The sequence below is a fragment of the Moschus berezovskii genome, chromosome 25 (assembly GCF_049115385.1).
Source record: "Moschus berezovskii isolate FMDL1 chromosome 25, NW_MosBer_1.0, whole genome shotgun sequence".
NCBI lineage: Eukaryota > Metazoa > Chordata > Mammalia > Artiodactyla > Moschidae > Moschus > Moschus berezovskii.
In genome coordinates, this window is record NC_142484.1 from 21687849 (window position 1) to 21711112 (window position 23264).

A 23264-nucleotide genomic window follows, 5' to 3' on the forward strand; every position below is an offset into this window, starting at 1 on the left:
TTCAATTTCATTTTCCTTCTAAGAGAAATAATACTATGATATGCTTATATAATACTGTGAATATCAAATAAAGTTATCCATTTAAATGCTGGACATTGTGTTTTATCGTTCATAAAATCATACAGGTTACTACGATTAATGTCAAAATCTTCATCTTCCTCAAAGTTTTTCTTCTGGTTTGGATTATCACTAAAAATAAAACTAAGACCACTTTATCTTCTGGAGATTTTTATTTTATTCATAATCACAGCCTATGATTTTACATATAAATATTACAATATAGGCTCAAGAAGTGGCCTGGATAAAATCTTGGAGATGTGTTACATAGGCAAGTATGATTGCTTTTTTCATATCCAATAAGCTTAATACATAATATGTCTTAGTGAATCAAATGACTGATATGACATCATTATGTTGTTTTTATTCATATACACTTTCCACTGTCTACAATTTTTTTCAGGGCAAATTTGACATCCCTATTTCGTAGACTATAGATCAGAGGGTTTAGCATGGGCACGACGATAGTATAAAACACAGAGGACACTTTCCCTTGGTCCATGGAGCTCACAGATGAAGGCTGCAGGTACATGAATGTGGCAGATCCATAGAAAATAGCAACAGCTGAGATGTGGGAACTGCAGGTGCTGAAGGCTTTGGTCCTGCCCTCAGTGGAACGAATATGTAGGATGCTGGAGATGATGAAGATATATGAAGCGAGAATAGCTAAGGCAGGAGTTAATATGTTAAATGCACTCAAGACTATAACCAGTAATTCATTGACATAGATACTGGAGCAGGATAGCTCCAAAAGTGGGAAGAGATCACAGAAATAATGGTTAACCACCTTGTTTTTGCAGAAAAGGAGTCTCAACAAAAATCCTGTGTGGACTGTGGATCCAATGATTCCTAAAATATAAACTCCCATTGTGAGGAAGAAGCAGATATGATAAGACATGGTGATGTTGTAAAGCAAAGGATTGCAGATGGCAACATAGCGGTCATATGCCATTACAGCTAACATGTGACACTCTGCAATAGCAAAAATGAGGAAGAAATAGAGCTGAGTCACGCATTCAGGATAGGAGATGATGTTCTTCTCTGTCACAAAGTTCATCAGCATTTTGGGGGTAATGACAGTGGAATGACAGAGATCAATAAAGGACAAATTGATGAGGAAATAGTACATGGGGGTGTGCAGGTGAGAACTGAGCCCAATCAGTGTGATCATGCCCAGGTTTCCCACCACCGTGACCACATAGATTCCTAGGAAGAGGAGGAAAAGGGGCAGCTGGAGTTGTGGCTGTTCTGTGAGCCCAGCGAGGATGAACTCTGTCACTGAGGAGTGATTTCCAGGGCCCATTATCCTTTCCAAGGTTCTAAGTTTAAAAATGAGAAAATGAGTGTACATGTGTGTGAAGACATGGTAATGTGAGTGTATTTTGTGAGGGGAGGGATGGATTCTATGGAGCTCATTATTTGATCCCTCATCAGACGACATACATAAAGCAGAAATCTCTTGTGTCTCTCCTGCTACTTGGGGACAAATGATGATTCTGGTTGAACCAGAGAAGGAGATATAAACTTCACAACCCTTAGAATTCAAACACTTCCTCACTTTTGAAGAGAAAACACCCATTGATGGATTTTTAAAATCAGTCAGAATGAGCATTGCTATTTCTATTTCTGAGAACCTTTTCTTTCTTCCCATATTCTATATGTATGTGTTATTCATACTCACATAAATTAGCATAAGATTTTTATCTCACTTGAAATAAGTAATAATGGTGTACACTTTCTATAATTAACAGAAGATTCACTCCCCATGTGATCTTGTGTTTGTTACATCTACTTTGTGACACTCTTAAAAACAAAAACACCAATATGCATTTTATGTGAAAATTAAGTTAAATGACTCCCACAGGGAGTTTAGTGCAGTTACTTGCTCTTTGTAAGCAAATGTCATTTTTTTTTAACCTATTGAGTTTGTCTCTGTTATGTCTTTCATTTGACCAATATTTTCATTTCTAAATGATGACCAGAGTTTTAAATTTTCTTTTCCTTAGCACATCTTCTTATTGCTCCTTTCTACATGCATTAACACATACAGTAAAAATAGAGATTTTAATTATTTTATTTGCTATTAGCTTTCTAAATTATCAATATTATTTATCAATTAACAGTATTTTCCATGGTCTCTAAATAAATTCAAGTCAATTTCTTTGTTATTTAAAGATGTATGTCATCTGACAATAAAAGTTTTTTTAAGGTCCCAATAGCTGTCACATGATTTAATTATTTAACAAAAAAACATGGTGTCATTTTTGACTCATTAGATTCTTTAGCTTTTTTATCTGTATCCCCTTTATCCTGTGAAATAACAGTCAATATTCTTAAGTTAAGGACTTAAATAGTGGAAGCCCCAATTAATAAAACCATTTTCTATGTGCCCAGAAATACATTTTTTTATCTGGTAAAGAATTAACCTACCAGTGCAGGAAACACGGGTTCGATCACTGGGTCAGGAAGATCCCCAGGAGAAGGAAATGGTAACCCTCTCCAGTATTCTTCCCTGGGAAATCCTAAGGACAGAGGAGTCTGGAGGACTACAGTCCATTGAATTACAAAGAGTCGGACACAACTGAGTGACTAGACAACAACAACATGTTACATTTAATGCATACAAATCTGTATTAATTATTGAGAGCTATTTACTGGTTAGTTTTCTGTACTGGATAATATTTGTCACCATGCCTTGCATACAGAAAGTATCAATAAATATGATATTTTGATAAAATTATTGAAAGAAATTTAGTGAGAAATTAACATAGACTCCATGGGAAAGGAAATGGCAAACCACTCCAGTATTCTTGCCTGGAAAAACCCATGGACAGAGGAGTCTGGCAGGCTACAGTCCATGGGGTCACAAGAGTCAGACATGACTAAATGCCTAAACCACCACCACCAACCACATAAGTGAACAAAGCTCTCACAATGCCTGAGCTGAAGTGACTAAATAAAGAAATGTTGGCTATAATTTTATCCAGCAGGGACAGGTAGATGATAAGGGAAACTGCTGCTCTGGGAGTGTGACTATTAAACTGAGGACAGATAGAGACAGAAAAATAACTACCCTCATCTGTTAGTGCACTGGGGGAGTGCTGTGGTAAAAGACCTATATTTTTTAAATTCAAGACTGGGATAAATCCTCCCCAGGCCTTCCCTGGTGGTTCAGTTTGTACAGAATCCACCTGCGATGCAGGAGACTAAGGTTCAGTCCCTGAGAGGGGAAGATCTCCTAGAGAAGGGAAATGGCAACCCACTCCAGTATTCTTGCCTGGAAAATCCCATGGACAGAGGAACCTGGCATGCTGCTATCCATTGGTCACGGTGAGTTGGACACGATAGTGACTAACCACCAGCACCTCCTCCCCAAAACTTTAGAGCCATGGGTTTCTCCCCCAACTCTGAAGGTAAAAATGATTCTCATGATGGTGGTAGATAGTTCTGAATACTAACCTTTCAGGATTTCTTGGTGTTGAGGGTCATAATCTAAATGTCTCTGTTTTTGTGATTTTGCATCACTGGTCCTGACCTCTGGTGAATCTGATGATCCTTAGCAAAGATGGTTGGTATTAACGGTGATTTTATATTCTCAGTATTGATGCCAAGAGTCTGATGTGGAATAAATAATGATTCTTAATTCCTTTTGGAACTTTATCCCACAGGTATCAACTCTTGGGAAAATTCGACAATTAGAATTTCTCTCTTTTCTCCATTGCATCTCAAGTGTTTAAATATGGTCACATGGATGTGGTTCATTGCTCTTGTTAGATTATACATTGTAAGCAAGGATGTGATAGAGTTTTTAGAGCTCCAATGAATTTCATGTCAAGTTAATTGAAAGTTCAAAATTTCAGGAAATTACAAAGACATACACTAAAGGAGTTTTTTGAAGGGATTTTCCACAAGGGGGATAATAGATAATCAGAGAGCAACTTTTACATGTAAGCTTTAAAAGTTTCTGTTTTCATTTTCTCTATTAACTGTATTTATCTATCATGATACACCCATAGAACAAAAATGCTTTTAACATTTTAACTTGGGGACTGAATGAAAGCATCTGTTAGATAGTGCCATAATCCCATGAGTCCTAACAAGTGTAACAAGGAAAAATAATGACTTATTTTCCTCTAATATTATAAGAAGTATGTATATAAGAAACAATATAGAGATACATGTGTTATTGAGATTATTTTGGTTCTACATAAATTCTGAATTGTTGTATTTGCTAGGAAATAAAAATTGTATTTAATGTCTTTATTAAAAATATTTGTTAAATGTAAAAAAACCAATACAATAATGTAAAGTAATTAGCCTCCAATTAAAATACATAAATTAAAAAAAATTTGTTAAATGTTATATAATTTTGAGGAAAAATTTACTATGAAATGTGTTGATAAAGTTCACTTTTTCAGCTTTGAGATATAATTGACATATAACATTGTATAAGCTTACTATATACAATTGATTTAATACAATTTAATACTGCAAATTGGTTTCCACTATGGTTTTATCTGACACCTCCATCATGTCACATAGTTACCATTTCCTTTTTACAGTAAAAATATTTAAGATTTACTCTACTGGAAACATATAAAATGGACTTCCCTGGTGATCCAGACTCTGCACTTCCACTTCAAGGGGCTCAGGTTCAATCCCTAGTTAGGGAACTAAGATCCCACATGCCATGTGGCCAAAAAAATTAAAAAAAAAGAATTAAATGAAAAAAAAAGAAATATATAATAAAATACTATTAACTGTAGTCATTATTCTGTATATTAGATCCCTAGAGCTATTTATCTTACAACTGGAAGTTTGTGCTCTTTGACCTGCATCTCCTTATACCCCAATTGACCATCCGGTAAAAACCATTCTACTTTCGGTTTCTGTGAGATCAGATTTGTCAGATTCCACATATAAGTGATATTATATAGTATTTGCCTTTCTTTGTTTCACTTATTTCACTTAACCTAATGTCTCTCAGTCATTCCACATTGTTCCAAATGACAGGATTGATTTCTTTCTCATGGCTCAGTAATATTCCATTGGGTATATATCCCATATATCTTAGGCTGTTTCTGTATATTGGCTAATCAAAGTTTGAAAGGCTTTAAGTTATTGTTGGGTATCAGATTTTAATCTGATTTTTAAGGTATTTTTGCAAATTTCTGTGAAAAAAGGGTAGCATAAACATAGGATAGAATAATCCATAAACATATAGGAAAATGATGCTCATCAATAATTATCAGACCTAAGGACAATAAATATGGTACAATGTAACACAAAAAATTGTTCTCAACATTCAGATAACTTTGATAAAATACCCACAAGCATTCTTTAATGATAAGCAGTACCATAAAAGACATCATTATTAAAGTATGTGTGAGGAACCAGAAATGTGCTTGATAACAGTGTGGAGTGGTCAGAAATACGTGGAGAATTAAAAACTTGCATTTGTTCTTGAAAGGTGTTTATAACTGAAAGGTGTGAAAAACTGGAAAAGGAGAATGGATTCAAGCAGCTATGTCAGGACTGGAAAGCAGCAAGAATGAAGTGACAGGAATAAACTGCATTGCAGAGATATTACAGGAACTATTCCACCCAACAGGATAAACAGTTTTCTGGCAGATCCTAATAGCTATGAAATATTACTATATTTTGAATGTTATGCATATCATTTTAATCACAGTTCACATTATTATTCTTTTAGATTCAAAGCTAAATTCAAATATTAACTCTAGAGAGAGCAACACACAGCTGTCTAAGACTAAATACAAATACTGAAAAGAGTGGAAGACACTGTTATTTATTCCTAATTTTCTCTTTCTTCCTCAATAATAAATGCCTTGATTCTTTGTTCGGCAGGTGGCTACATAGATACCATGGTATTTCTTAGCCCTGCTTATTGCCACCTTGGACTGTATGACTGGGTCGCACCAAAGGGAAATAGGAGGAGGTGAGGCCTGTCACTTCCAGGCAGTTGTCTTCAAGTTGGGGGACATTCTCTCTCCTTCCCTGTCTTTAGTTCTGATGGCTGAGGGTTGGACATGCAGGATGAATCTGGAACTATTGTCTGAGACAAAAAGATGGATGGAAGCTAGATGTTGTAGCAGAGCAACAACTGATAAGCAGCTTATGTCCCCAATGAGCCACTGAACCTGTCCCGAGTCATCTTTAGGTTTATGTACCATGGTATGTGTGTACTTCTGTGTGTCTGAAAATAGTTACACCTAACTGTGATTAAAACAGAAGATATAAAGTAATTTTCTGAAACCCATTCCTGTGACATCCTTGAAAATGCTAATTTTACATGAGGAATTGTACATTTTAGAAATTAATGTATGATTGTATGAGAATTAATGAAAGACAAACTCTGTATGAGAACTTTATCCAAGCTTATCATAGTGCCTAGTGTTAGAATATATTTATTATATCATGTTCTTTTCCATTATTAAAACAGTGTGCCCTTCTGTACTGGTATCTAAAAAATCATATATACTTGTTAATTTTTGTTTCATTTTTAGTAGTTCTTCAAATCATTTACCTCTCATTTTTGTGGTAAAGTTTCATTTCCACTTTGGAATCTGTCTGCAATTTACTCCAATATTTTAATAGCATATCTTCTATCAGTTCTCATATTACTAGGGTCAGTGCAGACATGTTTTATCTTTATTTAATCTTTTGATAGTTTTAATACACATATTATCTGCTGGATCATGGAGAAAGCAAGAGAGATCCAGAAAAACATCTATTTCTGCTTCATTTACTACGCCAAAGCCTTTGACTGTGTGGATCACAATAAACTGTGGAAAATTCTGAAAGAGATGGGAATACCAGACCACCTGATCTGCCTCTGAGAAACCTGTATGCAGGTCAGGAAGCAACAGTCAGAACTGGACATGGAACAACAGATTGGTTCCAAACAGGAAAAGGAGTACGTCAAGGTTCTATATTGTCATCCTGCTTATTTAACTTATATGCAGAGTACATCATGAGGAACGCTGGGCTGGAAGAAGCAGAAGCTGGAATCAAGATTGCTGGGAGAAATATCAATAACCTCAGATATACAGATGACACCACCCTTATGACAGAAAGTGAAGAGGAACTAAAAAACCTCTTGATGAAAGTGAAAGAGGAGAGTAAAAAGGGTGGCTTGAAGCTCAACATTCAAAAACCAAAGATCATGGCATCCGGTCCCATCACTTCATGGGAAATAGATGGGGAAACAGTGGAAACTGTCAGAGTTTATTTTTTTGGGCTCCAAAATCACTGTGGATGCTGATTGCAGCCATGAAATTAAAAGACACTGACTCCTTGGATGAAAAGTTATGACCAACCTAGATAGTATATTAAAAAGCAGAGACATTACTTTGCCAACAAAGGTCCGTCTAGTCAAGGCTATGATTTTTCCAGTGGTCATGTATAGATGTGAGAGTTGGACTGTGAAGAAAGCTGATCACCGAAGAATTGATGCTTTCGAACTGTGGTGTTGGAGAAGACTCTTGAGAGTCCCTTGTACTGCAAAGAGATCCAACCAGTTCATTCTAAAGGAGATCAATCCTGGGTGTTCATTGGAAGGACTGATGCTAAAGCTGAAACTGCAATACTTTGGCCACCTCATGCGACGAGTTGACTCACTGGAAAAGACTCTGATGCTGGGAGGGATTGGGGGCAGGAGGAGAAGGGGATGACAGAGAATGAGATGGCTGGATGGCATCACCGACTCCGTGGACATGAGTTTGAGTGAACTCTGGGAGTTGGGGATGGACAGGGAGGCCTGGCGTGCTGTGATTCATGGGGTCGCGGAGAGTCGGACACGACTGAGCGACTGAACTGAACTGAATACACAAATAGAGCTTCCCAGGTGGCAGTAATGGTAGAGAATTTGCCTGTCAATACAGGAGATGTATGAGACACAGGTTTGATCCCTGAGTTGGAAAGATCCCTTGGAGGAGGAAATGACTATCCACTCCAATATTCTTGCCTGGAGAATCCCATGGACAGGGGTCACAGAGACTGTAGCGTAATGGTCTACAGTCCATGGGATCACAGAGAGTCCGACACAGCTGAGCACTGAGCAGCAGAAATACACAAATGCATGCTCAGAAACAAACAAACAAAAATTCTCAGAAATATTCCTTCCTATCTTTCAGCCATCCATGTGAAAAAAATGTATTCAATGTTGTTTGTTTAATGCATAGAGTAATAAAATAATCATTTACACACAAAAGCCTTATAAAACATATCCTAGCAATAAAAATGGAGATTAGTTTAAATATATAAAATTCATATTAGTTACACATAAACATAGACATATATACATACACATATGTACACATATGAATAGACACACATGTATACAGAGAGTTTTTATAGGATCAAAAAGTAGAGTTTGAACTTAAGGAATGATTGGTATGTAGAAAGTCAACAGGAAATTTTCCTCTAATTCTCAAAGAGAGGTATAAGCTTGCCTTGCGCATTATGAATTTAGGTTTAATTAGGTAAGATAAATGGTGCTATCTCACAGAAGTTTTACTATTACATGTCTGAAGGCAAGCTGACTTCAAAGAAAACGCTACCTTAGAATTTTTAGATGAGACACATGATGTTTAAAACACACACCGAGGAAACCAGAATTGGAAGAGACACATGTACTCCAATGTTCATCGCAGCTCTGTTTATAGTAGCCAGGACATGGAAGCAACCTAGATGTCTATCTGCAGACGAATGGATAAGAAAGCTGTGGTACATATACACAATGGAGTATGACTCAGCAATTTAAAAGATACATTTGAATCAATTCTAATGAAGTGGATGAAAGTGGAGCCTATTATACAGAGTGAAGTAAGCCAGAAAGAAAAACACCAATCCAGTATACTAACACATATATATGGAATTTAGAAACATGGAAATGATAGCCCTGTATACGAGACAGCAAAAGAGACACAGATGTATAGAACAGTCTTTGGGACTCTGTGGGAGAGGGTGAGGGTGGGATGGTTTGGGAGAATGGCATTGAAACATGTATATTATCATATGTGAAACGAATCACCAGTTCAGGGTCAATGCATGTTACAGGATGCTCAGGGCTGGTGTGCGGGGATGACCCAGAGGGAGGATAAGAGGAGGAGGGAGGTGGGAGGGGGGTTCAGGAAGGGGAACTCATGTACACCGGGGCGGATTCATGTCAATGTATGGCAAAACCAACCAATATAATATTGTAAAATAATTAGCCTCCAATAGAAAAAAAAGACAGTGATTTAAATTTGAGATGTGTGTGCCTTGAGACACTATGAAGCAGAGGAGGACTTACATGATTTCTCCTAGTCTGACACTTTCTCATAAATAAAACTTATTTTCAAAAGTGATTTTGTAAGGACAGAGCTGTGTTCCCTGCTAATGAAATGTTCTTCTGTTCTCACAGATTTCCAAGTTTGAAAATAGAATGGTGGCTAGAAATGACTCCTTAGTGACTGAATTTATTCTTGCTGGATTAACAGACCGTCCAGAGCTCTGGCAACCCCTCTTTTATCTGTTTCTAATGATCTATGTTGTCACCGTGGTGGGCAATCTCGGCTTGATCATTCTTATTGGTCTAAATTCTCACCTCCACACCCCCATGTACTATTTCCTCTTCAACCTGTCCTTCATTGATCTCTGTCACTCTTCTGTTTTCACCCCCAAGATGCTGATGAACTTTGTGTTCAGGGAGAATACCATCTTGTATGTGGGGTGCATGACTCAGCTGTTTTTCTTTCTCTTTTATGTCATCTCTGAGTGCTACATGTTGACCTCAATGGCCTATGACCGTTATGTGGCCATCTGTACTCCCTTGCTGTATAAGGTCTCCATGTCCCATCAGGTCTGTTTGGTTTCTCTTTGGCTGCATATATGATGGGGTTTGCTGGAGCGTCTGCCCACACAGGGTGCATGCTTAGGCTCACCTTCTGCAGGTTGAATGTCATCAACCATTACTTGTGTGACATCCTCCCACTCCTGCAGCTCTCCTGTACCAGCACCTCTGTCAATGAGGTGGTAGTTGTCATTATTGTGGGTATTGACATCCCAGTACCCTGTTTCACCATCTTAATTTCTCACATCTTCATATATTACTATACAATATATGCTTGTTGCTTGTCTGTATTTAAATACAAGCCTAGTCCCATGAATGCAGTTTGCCCCTCCCTTCTTCCCTCTCAGCTAGTGCCTCCCCTGACAGTGCAGCCATGAAATTAAAAGACGCTTGCTCCTTGGAAGGAAAGTTATGACCAACCTTGATAGTATATTAAAAAGCAGAGACATTACTTTGCCAACCAAGGTCCGTCTAGTCAAGGCAATGGTTTTTCCCCTGGTCATGTATGGATGTGAGAGTTGGACTGTGAAGAAGGCTGACCGCCGAAGAATCGATGCTTTTGAACTGTGGTGTTGGAGAAGACTCTTGAGAGTCCCTTATACTGCAAGGAGATCCAACCAGTCCATTCTAGAGGAGATCAATCCTGGGTGTTCATTGGAAGGACTGATGCTAAAGCTGAAACTCCAATACTTTGGCCACCTCATGCGACGAGTTGACTCACTGGAAAAGACTCTGATGCTGGGAAGGGTTGGGGGCGGGAGGAGAAGGGGACGACAGAGAATGAGATGGCTGGATGGCATCACCGACTCTGTGGACATGAGTTTGAGTGAACTCCGGGAGTTGGTGATGGACAGGGAGGCCTGGCGTGCTGTGATTCATGGGGTCGCGGAGAGTCGGACACGACTGAGCGACTGAACTGAACTGAACTGAACCAGGGAGCCACCGATGTAGCCACAAAAGCCAACCTTCAGGGAGGGGTCCAGAGAAAGTTGCAGAGGGATGGAGTGGGGATCTGAAGGACCTGATGGGGAAGATCCAGCAGGGTTTGCTTACTAGTAAACAGCTTTTGAAACTGGGGAATTTCCAAATACATATGCTATATCTGAAATATCTAATAACACATATGTATTGCAATCCACTCCAGAATTCGTGCCTGGAAAATCCCATGGACGCAGGAGCCTGTTAGGCAGCAGTCCATGGGGTCGCGAAGAGTCAGACACGACTGAGCAACTTCACTTTCACTTTTCATTTTCATGCATTGGAGAAGGAAATGGCAACCCACTCCAGTGTTCTTGCTTGGAGAATCGCAGGGACGGGGGAACCAGGTGGGAATTGCATCTATATTTCTGCCATCTAAATAGATCAATCCCCACCTGCTGTCTATGGGGTCACACAGAGTTGGACATGACTGAAGCGACTTAGCAGCAGCAGCAGCAGCATTAATTATGTTAATGGTGAGGGTTTTTCTTTTTCGGTGGTGCTGGTGGGATAACGGATTTTCCCTTTGATTTGCTTTCTTCTGTTAAAATGACTTCATAAAGTTCTTTAAAAAGTAATATGTACATCTTCTTTTCCAATTTGGATTCCTTTCATGTCCTTTTCTGCTCTGATTGCTGTGGCCAAAACTTCCAAAACTATGTTGAATAGTAGTGGTGAGAGCGGGCACCCTTGTCTTGTTCCTGACTTTAGGGGAAACGCTTTCAATTTTTCACCATTGAGGATAATGTTTGCTGTGGGTTTGTCATATATAGCTTTTATTATGTTGAGGAATGTTCCTTCTATTCCCGCCTTCTGTGAGAGAGGGCGAGGGTGGGATGATTTGGGAGAATGGCATTGAAACATGTATATTATCATATGTGAAATGAATCGCCAGTCCAGGTTCAATGCATGATACAGGATGCTCGGGGCTGGAGTACTGGGAGGAACCAGAGGGATGGGATGGGGAAGGAGGTGGGTGGGGGGGCTCAAGATGGGGAACATATGTACACCCAGGGTGAATTCATGTGAATGTATGGCAAAACCAATACAATAATATAAAGTAATTAGCCTCCAATTAAAATAAATAAATTAAAAAAAAGTAGTATGTAAAAAACAGCAAACATTATTCTCAATGGTAGAAAACTTAAAACATTTCTTCTAAGATCAGGAACAAGACAAGACAATTACAATTAATAGCAACTTTCACCAAAGTTTTGGAAGTCCTTCCCATGGTAATTAGAGAAGAAAAAGAAATAAAAGGAATCTACATTGGAAAAGAAGAAGTAAAACTCTCACTCTTTGCAGATGATATACTGTACATAGAAAAACCCTAAAGACAGTTCAGTTCAGTTCAGTTCAGTCGCTCAGTTGTGTCCGACTCTCCGTGAACCCATGAATCACAGCACGCCAGGCCTCCCTATCCATCACCAACTCCCTGAGTTCACTCAAACTCATGTCCACAGAGTCGGTGATACCATCCAGCCATCTCATTCTTGGTCGTCCCCTTCTCCTCCCGCCCCCAACCTTTCCCAGCATCAGAGTCTTTTCCAGTGAGTCAACTCGTCGCATGAGGTGGCCAAAGTATTGCAGTTTCAGCTTTAGCATCAGTCCTTCCAATGAACACCCAGGATCGATCTCCCTTAGAATGGACTGGTTGGATCTCCTTGCAGTACAAGGGACTCTCAAGAGTCTTCTCCAACACCACAGTTCAAAAGCATCAATTCTTCGGTGATCAGCTTTCTTCACAGTCCAACTCTCACATCCATACATGACCACGGGAAAGACCATAGCCTCGACTAGACGGACCTTGGTTGGCAAAGTAATGTCTCTGCTTTTTAATATATTATCAAGGTTGGTCATAACTTTCCTTCCAAGGAGCAAGCGTCTTTTAATTTCATGGCTGCAATCAGCATCTGCAGTGATTTTGGAGCCCAAAAAAATAAAGTCTGACACTGTTTCCACTGTTTTTCCATCTATTTCCCATGAAGTGATGGGACCAGATGCCATGATTTTTGTTTTCTGAATGTTGAGCTTCAAGCCAACCTTTTCACTCTCCTCTTTCACTTTCATCAAGAGGCTTTTGAGTTCCTCTTCACTTTCTGCCATAAGGGTAGTGTCATCTGCATATCTGAGATTATTGATATTTCTCCCGGCAATCTTGATTCCAGCTTGTGCTTCTTCCAGCCCAGCGTTCCTCATGATGTACTCTGCATATAAGTTAAATAAGCAAGGTGACAATATACAGCCTTGACGCACTCCTTTTCCTATTTGGAACCAATCGGTTGTTCCATGTCCAGTTCTGACTGTTGCTTCCTGACCTGCATACAGGTTTCTCAAGAGGCAGGTCAGGTAGTCTGGTATTCTCATCTCTTGAAGAATTTTCCACAGTTTATTGTGATCCACACAGTCAAAGCCTTTGGCATAGTCAATGAAGCAGAAATAGATGTTTTTCTGGAAATCTCTTGCTTTCTCCATGATCCAGCGGATGTTGGCAATTTGATCTCTGGTGCCTCTGCCTTTTCTAAAACCTGCTTGAACATCTGGGAGTTCACGGTTCACATATTGCTGAAGCCTGGCTTGGAGAATTTTGAGCATGACTTTACTAGCATGTGAGATGAGTGCAATTGTGCGGTAGTTACCATCAGAAAATTACTAGAGCTAATAAATGAATTTAGTAAAGTCACAGGATACAAAAGCAATACACAGAAATCCCTTGCATCCTTATACACTAAGAACAACAAATCAGAAGGAAAAAATCTCACTCATCATTGCAACAAAAAGAATAAAAAACATAGGAATAAACCTACTGAAGGGGACAAAAGACTTATATGCAGAAAGCTATAAGATACTGATGAAAGATGACACACAGCAGATGAAGAGATATATCATGTTCTTGGATTGGAAGAATCAAAATTGTGAAAATTAATGTACTACCTAAAACAGTCTATACAGTCAATGCAATCCTTTCAAATTACCAATGACGTGTTTTCTAGAAAACAAAAAAATTTGCAATGTTATGGAAACACAAAAGACCTCAAATAACCAAAGCAATCTCGAGAAAGAAAAATAGAACTGGAGTAATCAACCTTCAAGACGGTATGGTACTGGAACAAAAACAGAAATATAGATCAATGGATCAACATAGAAAGCTTGGAGATAAAATGACATGCCTATGGGCACCTTATCTTTGACAAAAGAGGTAAGAATATATTATACAGTGAAGAAAAAGACAGTTTATTCAATTAGTGCTGCTGGGAAAACTGGGCAGCTACATGTAAAAATGAAATGAGAACACTTCCTAACACCATACACACACACACACACACACACACAAACGCTCAAATTAAACACCTAAATGAAAGGTCAGAAACTATAACACTCAAAAAACTTAGAACACTCTGACATAAATCATAGCAAGATCCTATTTGACACACGTCCTAGGGTAATGGAAATAAAAGCAAAAAATAGAAAAAATGGGATTTAATTAAGCTTAAAAGATTTTGCACAGCAAAGGAAACTATAAACAAAATGAAAAGACAATCCTCAGAATAGGAGAAAATATTTCAAATAAGACAAGTGACAAAATATTAATCTTCAAAATACACAAGCAGCTCATGCAGCTCACTCTCAGAAAAATAGACAAGCCAACAAAAAAATGGGCAGGATACCTAAATTGACATTCCTCCAAAGAAGACATACAGATGGCCAATAAACACATGAAAAAAATGCTCAAAATAGCTCATTATTAGAGATATACGAATCAAAACTACAGTGAGGTATCTCCTCACACCAGTCAGAACAGCCATCATCAAAATCTACAAACAATAATTGCTGGAGAGGTGGAGAAAAGGAAAACCTCTTGCACAGTTGGTGGGAACACAAATTGATATAGCCACTGTGGAGAATAGTATGGAGGTTTCTTAAAAAAAACTGGGAATAAAATAACCTTGTGGATGAGTGCATGCTAAGTCATTTCAGTTGTATTTGACTCTCTGTGACCCTATGAACTGTAGCCCACCAGGTCCCTCTGTCCAAGGGATTCTCCAGGCAAGAACACTGGAATGGTTGGATTGTTACATCTTTCAGGGTATCTTCCAGACCCAGGGATTGAAACTGCATCAACATATCCTGCATTGGCAAGCAGGCACGTTCTTTACCACTGACTCAGCAATCAAACTACTGGGCATATACCCTGAGAAAACCATAATTTAAAAAAGGCACACTTATCCCAATTTTATTGTATCACTATTTACAATAGTCAGGACGCAGAAGCAACCTAGCTGTCCATTGACAGGTAAATGGATTAAGAAGTTATGGTACATGTATACATTGAAATATTACTCAGCCATAAAAAGGAACACATTTGAGTCAGTTCTAGTGAGCTGGATGAACCTACGGCCAATTATACAGAGTTAAGTAAGTCAGAAAGAGAGAAATAAATATCGTATGTGTGCTGTGCTTAGTTGCTTGGTCGTGTCTGATACTGTGTCCCCATAGACTGTAGCCCACCAGGATCCTCTGTCCGTGGGGATTCTCCAGGCAAGAATACTAGAGTGGTACCTATCCCTTCTTCAGGGGAACTTCCCAACCCTGGAATCAACCCGGGGTCTCCTGAATTGCAGGAAAGTTCTTTACCAGATGAACTACCAGGATTAAAACATATCTATGCTTTTGAACTGTGGTGCTGGAGAAGACTCTTGAGAGTCCCTTGTACTGCAAGGAGATCCAACCAGTCCATTCTAAGGGAGATCAGTCCTGGGTGTTCACTGGAAGGACTGATGCTAAAGCTGAAACTCCAATACTTTGGCCACCTCATGCGACGAGTTGACTCACTGGAAAAGACTCTGATGCTGGGAAAGGTTGGGGGCAAGAGGAGAAGGGGACAACAGAGAATGAGATGGCTGGATGGCATCACCGACTCTATGGACATGAGTTTGAGTGAACTCCGGGAGTTGGAGATGGACAGAGAGGCCTGGCGTGCTGTGATTCATAGGGTCGCAGAGAGTCAGACACGACTGAGCGACTGAACTGAACTGAACTGATGCAAACTAGAAAAACAGTACTGATGAACCTATTTACAGGGAAGAAATGGAACACAGATGTAGAGAAAAAACATGTGAACAAAGTGGGGGAAAGAGAGGGTGGGACTAATTGAGAGAATAGGATTGACATACATTCTCTATCATGTGTAAAATGGGTAGATTTTGAGAAGCTGCTACATAGCACTATATGAACACTCCCCAGCCTGGTACTCTGTGACAACCTGGATGGGTGGGATGATGGGGAGAGGGAGGCTCAAGAGGGAGGATAAATATATAATTGTTATTGATTTGCAATGTTGTACGGGGGAAACCAACACTACATTGTAAAGTGAGTATGCCCCAGATGTCCTTTTGTTTTTTGAACTGGGCATAGACTACAAGAGATCAGAAAGAAAGTAAATATCAGAACACACATTCCTCTGCCTTGGGATTAAGAAGAATACTTATTTTAAAATTGTAAACTGAGTAGTATATTGTGTCTCAAAATATCTGTGACACAGGATGAAAAAAAAACCCATTAATTTCTACTGTCAGGGGGTTCATTTAACTTGAAATCACGAGGGAGAGAATTATTTTCTGTGCTTCTTATCAGTTTTCCCAGAACTACAGAGTATGAAATACATTCTACTTGAGTCAACTGATTGCTTTGGAGCTCATTAAAGTGGATATTATCCTTGCAAGTGAAGAAGACCTTCTGGGGAAACTCTCAAATAGAAATTATGGCCTGTCCCCTTAGCATGTCAAAGACTAAGGACCACAGTGATGGATACTGTCTTCTTGTCAGAAACTTTGACCTTCTAAGGACCGTAGGGTAGAAGGAGTCCTAAGGTTCAGTGGCAGTGAGGCATCATGGGAAAAGAAGGTGAGGGCTGAATCACCTGTGTCTCAATTCCTTTCAAACCTCAGACTGTATAAATCGAGGGTTCTGGGGAACACCACCGATTTATTGTGCTTCTCAGCCCTGATCCTGAACAGAGCCTGGAGAGACCGAGGAATGATGTACAGAGACACTGGGAGTCTACCAGTATTTTTTAAGCACAGAGACAAACCAGAGGAGTAAGGGCGGAAAGAAGAAAACGAGGAATCTGCGGGAATAATCATTACAGGTCTTGTATTTTGGATGCTTTGATGAGTCTCTTTAGACAACCCTGTGGTTATAAAAAGATCCAGCTCTCACTCAGGAAACAGAGGGAAAGTCCATGAAGGTCCACTGGTAATGTCGTTTCTGCCCCTGTTCCTACATGCCACGACTGTGGTGTAAATGACTATGGAAAATGCCTCCTCTGTGACTGAGTTTATCCTTACGGGGTTGACAGAACAACCTAAACTCCAGCTACCCCTGTTTTGCCTGTTTCTGCTGAACTACCTGGTCACTGTGGTGGGCAATTTATTCTTGATGATTCTAATTTGTCTAAATTCACACCTGCACACACCCATGTACTTTTTTCTCTTCAATCTGTCCTTCATTGATCTCTGTTACTCATCTGTCTTTACCCCCAAAATGCTAATGAACTTTATTTCCAAGAGGAATGTCATTTCCTTTAAAGGATGTGTGTCTCAGCTATTTTTCTTCTGCTTTTTTGTCAGCTCTGAGTGCTACGTGTTGACAGCCATGGCCTATGATCGCTATGTGGCCATCTGTAAGCCCTTGCTGTACACAATGGCCATGTCCCCTCAGGTGTGTTCTCAGCTGATTTCTGCTTCATATGTGATGGGGTTTGCTGGAGCCATGGTCCACACAGGGTGTGTGATTCGGCAGATCTTTTGTGATTCCAACATCATTAGCCATTATATGTGTGACATCCTCCCACTCCTCCAGCTCTCCTGCAGCAGCACTTATGCCAATGAGATTGTGATTTCTGCTGTTGTGGGGACAGTTATCATAGTATCTGTCCTCATTATCTTTACTTCTTATGCTTTGATTCTTTTCAATATTCTTCATATACCATCATCTAAAGGTTGGTCCAAAGCCTTGAGCACCTGTGGGTCTCATATTACAACAGTTGGTCTATTCTATGGATTTGGGCTGCTCACCCATGTCAGGCCATCGTCTTCTAGTTTTGTAGAGCAGGGAAAATTTTTCTCAGTGCTTTACACTAACGTGGTACCCATGCTGAACCCTCTCATTTATAACCTCAGGAACAAGGATGTCAAAACTGCTGTGAAGAAAACCTTGAAGAGAATCACAAAATGAATGAAACAAGTTATGCCACCTTTTCTTTATTTTTTTCTCTTTTTCTTGCTCCACTGTATCCTCTTCCTCTTATTGTTTTGTCACGCTCTTCATTTGTCTTTCTAATGTCCTCTTGACAGGATTTCATCTCTAATGTCTGATGTCTTTTCTTCTCTTGCCACTTAATGTAACCTGTGGGCCTATTTAACTGGAGAATCATCTTCAGCCCTAAGTGATCCTATAGCAGTTTCAGCGTATGGACCAATAACCTTTCCCATCTGATGATAACGCTACTATTTTCCTTGTGTGTCTATTCATCCAAGGTATGTCATAGAGTAGTATGTAGTCTGACCAGTTCTTTTCTTTCTGGCTTTCATTACATAGAGCCCTTTCCTGTATCAGTGCTGTCATTACTTACTGTTCCATTAAAACTGAGACATACCGACAAAAATGTGGACATGATAAAGATGTAAAAATTTCCAAAATTTTTCTGGATTCTTTTAGTAATAGCTCCTGTTCTGTATCTTAAGTGCCACATAGGTGAAGAAATTGAATACTTTGTTGAACCATAGTTCTTTATTCTTGAGGGTACTTGAAAATGAATAAACTAAACTATTCTATCCACCTTTCTCAATCCACACTAATAACATATGCCTGTTTTTATTGTATTGGTCAATTGATATGTTGTCATAAAATATAATTGAAATTGTCATCAACTGGCATATCAGTGGGTTCTGATAGTGATTAAAAGTTAAACAGTGATATTTTTGACTATAGAATTTGTTATCAAATGTAAGGTCAAGATTCATTGTCTAATTATGTAAGAGCACCTCCTTTTTTTCAAAGAAAGACGTGTTTTCCACTTTTCCAACAAAACAAAAATATTTAACAGAAACATTGTCCTGTTGATATTTATTCTTTAGTTCATAAACTTGACTCCTTCCCTTTATTAGAGGAAAAATTAAATCTCTAGAAAATAATATGTTCTAGAATTTTATAAATGGTCTTAAAAGATAAGTCTCCTTACCTGATTTTCTGCTGAGGAAATACTTCTGTGACTTGCTCAGAATCAAACAGCTAAAAATGCAGAGACCAGTTTTGAACCCAGTGTTCATCTTGTGAAAAAATAGAAGGAAAGAAAAAACTGTGAAGAAAAAGAGGGAACTTCTGGAGAACTGTTTCTGAATGAACATGAAAAAATTTTCCAGTGTGGAGGTATTTCTAAAAGCTAGAAATAGAAATACCATATGTCCCAATAATTCCACTCCTGGGTATATATCTGAAAAATATAAAAACCCTAATTCAAAAAGATATTTGTACCCCAATATTCAGCACAGCATTATTTACAATTGCCAAGATATGGGAGTATCCTAAATCTCCATCAACAAATGAAGGGAAAAGATGTGGTAAATAGATAAAATGGAATATTACTCATCCATCAAAAGAACGAAAATTTCCCATTTACAGCAACATCAATGGACTTGGAAGGTATTATGGTAAGTGGAATAAGTCAGGCAGAAAAAGACAAATATGATATCACTTATATGTGGAATCTGAAAACTGTAACAAATTAGTGAATAGAACAGAAGAGATAGATTCACTGATACAGAGAACAAATTTATGGTTACCTGTGGGGAGAGGGAAGTGGAGACAGGTGGTATAGGGATAGGTGATGAAAACATACAAAATATTATGTATAAACTAAATTATAACAATAGAATGTACAACACAGGACATATAGCCAAGATTTTATAATAACTATAAATGGATATAACCTCTAAGAATTGTGAATCTCTACAGTGTATACCTGTAGCTCATATAATATTGTATATCAAATATACTTTAATAAAAATAGAAAAAAGTGAATTCTTGATTGGTAATTGATATTTCATTACTAAAACCAGATAGAAAAAAATTACATTCCACATACAAGCACACATTTCCATGAAGATTATGATGAGATTTTGTATGGAAATATTATCTAATAGATAAAAATCATCATAATTCTGGTTTGTTTTTGTTCAGTTACTCAGTTGTTTCTGACTCTTTGCGACCCCATTGACTGTTACACCCAAGGTTTCCCTGTCCTTCACCATCTCCTGGAGCTTGCTCAAGCTCATGTCCATTGAGTTCGTGATGCCATCCAACTATTGTCATCTGTCATCCCTCTCCTCCTGCCTCCAATCTTTCCCAGCATCAGGGTGTTTTCTAATGAGTCAGATCTTTTCTATGAGTCGTCACTTTGTATCAGGTATTAAGTTCTGCTTTAAATATGAGTATTTTGAGTTTTTAGATAATTTACATTAACATGATAATATTGAAAATACCTGTTTTTCTTATTTATTCATCAAACATAATAGCCATACTGAAAAGTTCACTGAACATTCATTTGCTGCTGCTGCTGCTGCTGCTAAGTCGGTTCAATCGTATCTGACTCTATGCGACGCCATAGAGGGCAGCCCACCAGGCTCCTGTCCCTGGGATTCTCCAGGCAAGAATACTGGAGTGGGTTGCCATTTCCTTCTCCAATGCATAAAAGTGAAAAGTGAAAGTGAAGTCGCTCAGTCGTGTCTGACTTTTTGCGATCTCGTGGGCTGTAGCCTATGAGGCTCCTCCGTCCATGGGATTTTCCAGGCAAGAGTACTGGAGTGGGTTGCATTTCCTTCTCCAGAACATTCATGTATGTTTTGGTAAATAATGAAAACTTCAATTTAATGTCTACCAAGGTCATAAAACATTTCCTTCATAGTCTAGTCAGTGCTTATAGCTATATTTTTCCCATGTGTATTTGTCCTCGAAAATCTAGCTGAATGATGAGATAGGTAAGTTTTAGAAGAGCTTATTTAGTCATATGAGGGTGAGTGAACTTGGTGCTGCCATTGACTTTTGCTGACTGTCTTTTTACTTAGAGAAATATTTGTGTAAATAGACATATATATAGTTGAAAACTGAGATAACATATATTATAATTTTGTGAGTTCTTAGTAGTTTCCTTAATGACATACTTGATAGACATATTTTAGAGTACACAGAGTCATGTACATATTGTACACAAAATATTTTGGAAATAAATTATTAGATAACTTTAGACAGCTATATAGGTCTTTCATTCTAAATTTTCTCATGTAAGTTGGAATTACCTCCCTTGATTCCTGTACCTGAAATCTTATGTCTGGCCTTTCAGAATATTGTATTAACTCTTTGTGGTTTGTCTAAGACCTTTTTCTTATCATTTTTGAACTACAAACATATTTTCATGCTGGAATTTATTTTTAAAATACATTTTTATTGAAGTATAGCTGATTCACAATATTATTTTTAGGTATACAGCGTAGTGATTCAGTGTTTTTACAGATTATACTCCATAAAGATTTATTACAAGATAATGGCTATAATTTTCTGTGCTATAAAATATCTCCTGCTGCTGCTGCTGCTGCTGCTAAGTCACTTCAGTCGTGTCCAACTCTGTGCGACCCCATAGACGGAAGCCCACCAGGCTTCCCCCGTCCCTGGGATTCTCCAGGCAAGAACACTGGAGTGGGTTGCCATTTCCTTCTCCAATGTGTGAAAGTGAAAAGTGAAAGTGAAGTCGCTCAGTCGTGTCCGACCCTTAGCGACCCCACGGACTGCAGCCTACCAGGCTCCTCCATCCATGGGATTTTCTAGGCAATAGTACTGGAGTGGCTTGCCATTGCCTTCTCCTAGTTGCTTATTTTCACTTGTTTATTTTGTAACTGGAAGATTATATCTCTTAAAGTCTCTCGCCAACTTCTCTCCTGCCCCCTCTTCCTTCCCTCTGGCAGCAATGTGTTTATTCTCTGTAACAGTTTCTGCTTGCCTATGTTGTTTATTTTTTCTGTTTTGTAGATTCCAAATATAAGTGAAATCATACAGTATTTGTCTTTTTCTATCTGACTTATTTCACTTAACATTCTCTAAGTTCATTAATGTTGTCTCAAATAGCAAGATTTCATTCCTTTTTATGTATGAGAAGTATTCCATTGCATAAATATATACCACCCCTCCTATATCCAATCATCCATTATATCACTGAGCCTTGACGCACACATATCTTGGCCAGTAATGCTTCAATGAACTTCATGGTGTATATATATTTTTGAATTAGTGATTTTGTTTCTTTTAGGTAAATACTCAGGAGTGGAGTGTCTGGACTGTATAGTAGTTCTATTTTTAATTTTTGAGGAACCTTCATACTGTTTTCCATTGTTTTTACATGCCACCAACAGTGCATGAGGGTTCCCTTTTCTGTACATCTTTACCAACAATTGTTGCTTATTGCCTTTTTGTTTGCCATTCTTACAGTAATGAGGTATCTCCTTGGATTTGATTTGCATTTCTCTGAAGATAAGTGAAGAACATCATTTCATGGGTCTGGTAGTCATAAATATGTCTTTGAAAAAATATGCCTCAGCCCATTTTTTAATTGGGTTCTTTGTTTTCTAGATGCTGAGTAATACATGTTATTTTTGTATTTTGTATATTAACCTGTTTTCAGATATAATGTTTTCAAATATCTTCTCCCATTCAGTAGACTGAGTTTTTATTTTGCCAAGTTTCTTGTGCTGTACAATGTCTTTTCAATTTGATGCAGTCCCTTTTGCTTAATTTTACTTCTATTCCTTAGGCTAAGGAGATATATCCAAAAAACTTTTCTGATACTCAACTTGAGAAAAAGTCATATACCACTCAAAGACAAAGTTTGAAAGTCAACTTTCAAATTAGAGTATTTTCTCCTTTCCATATTTACTGAAACAAAAACAGTTACATAAAGTAGAAGCAAAGTCCTACTCTGAACTTAGCTCTCACATCCAGGTAATATATTTTAACAGTATGTTATGTGCAGGACTGGATGTGCAATCTAAGAAAAATTTTTTCCAAGAAAATATAATGTGTAATGCTTAGAGAAGTAAAGTGGTTTATACTTAGCAGTCATTATAGAACCTTCCATCTCAGGCATTTAAGGAAATACATTCTTGCTCAAGGAAGATTGAAAAGACAGGAGGAGAAAAAATTGTCTGCTTCATACTTCCAATGGCAAGTGGCAGATAAGACATCCCCAATGACACTATGACACCCTAATGTCCCCTGTTTCATCAACTATAGAGAAGTTTCCTATTTCCAGAGGGGAAATATGTTC

At 38.3% G+C, this 23264-nt stretch overlaps 2 protein-coding genes and 1 pseudogene across 2 annotated transcripts; 2 read left to right on the plus strand and 1 right to left on the minus strand.

Annotated features, from left to right (window-relative positions):
• Window positions 1-424: 424 nt before the first annotated feature.
• LOC129548513 (olfactory receptor 8G2-like) lies at window positions 425-1360 on the minus strand. Its single transcript, XM_055415030.2, has one exon. The coding sequence runs from the start codon at window positions 1358-1360 to the stop codon at window positions 425-427; it is 936 nt and encodes a 311-aa protein (XP_055271005.1).
• An 8145-nt stretch (window positions 1361-9505) lies between these two features.
• LOC129548354 (olfactory receptor 8B3-like) lies at window positions 9506-10290 on the plus strand (annotated as a pseudogene).
• A 6901-nt stretch (window positions 10291-17191) lies between these two features.
• On the plus strand, window positions 17192-18127 carry LOC129548514 (olfactory receptor 8C8-like). The gene has a single exon (XM_055415031.2). It carries the CDS (start codon window positions 17195-17197, stop codon window positions 18125-18127), a length of 933 nt encoding a protein of 310 aa, XP_055271006.2. The 5' UTR covers window positions 17192-17194.
• Window positions 18128-23264: the final 5137 nt, after the last annotated feature.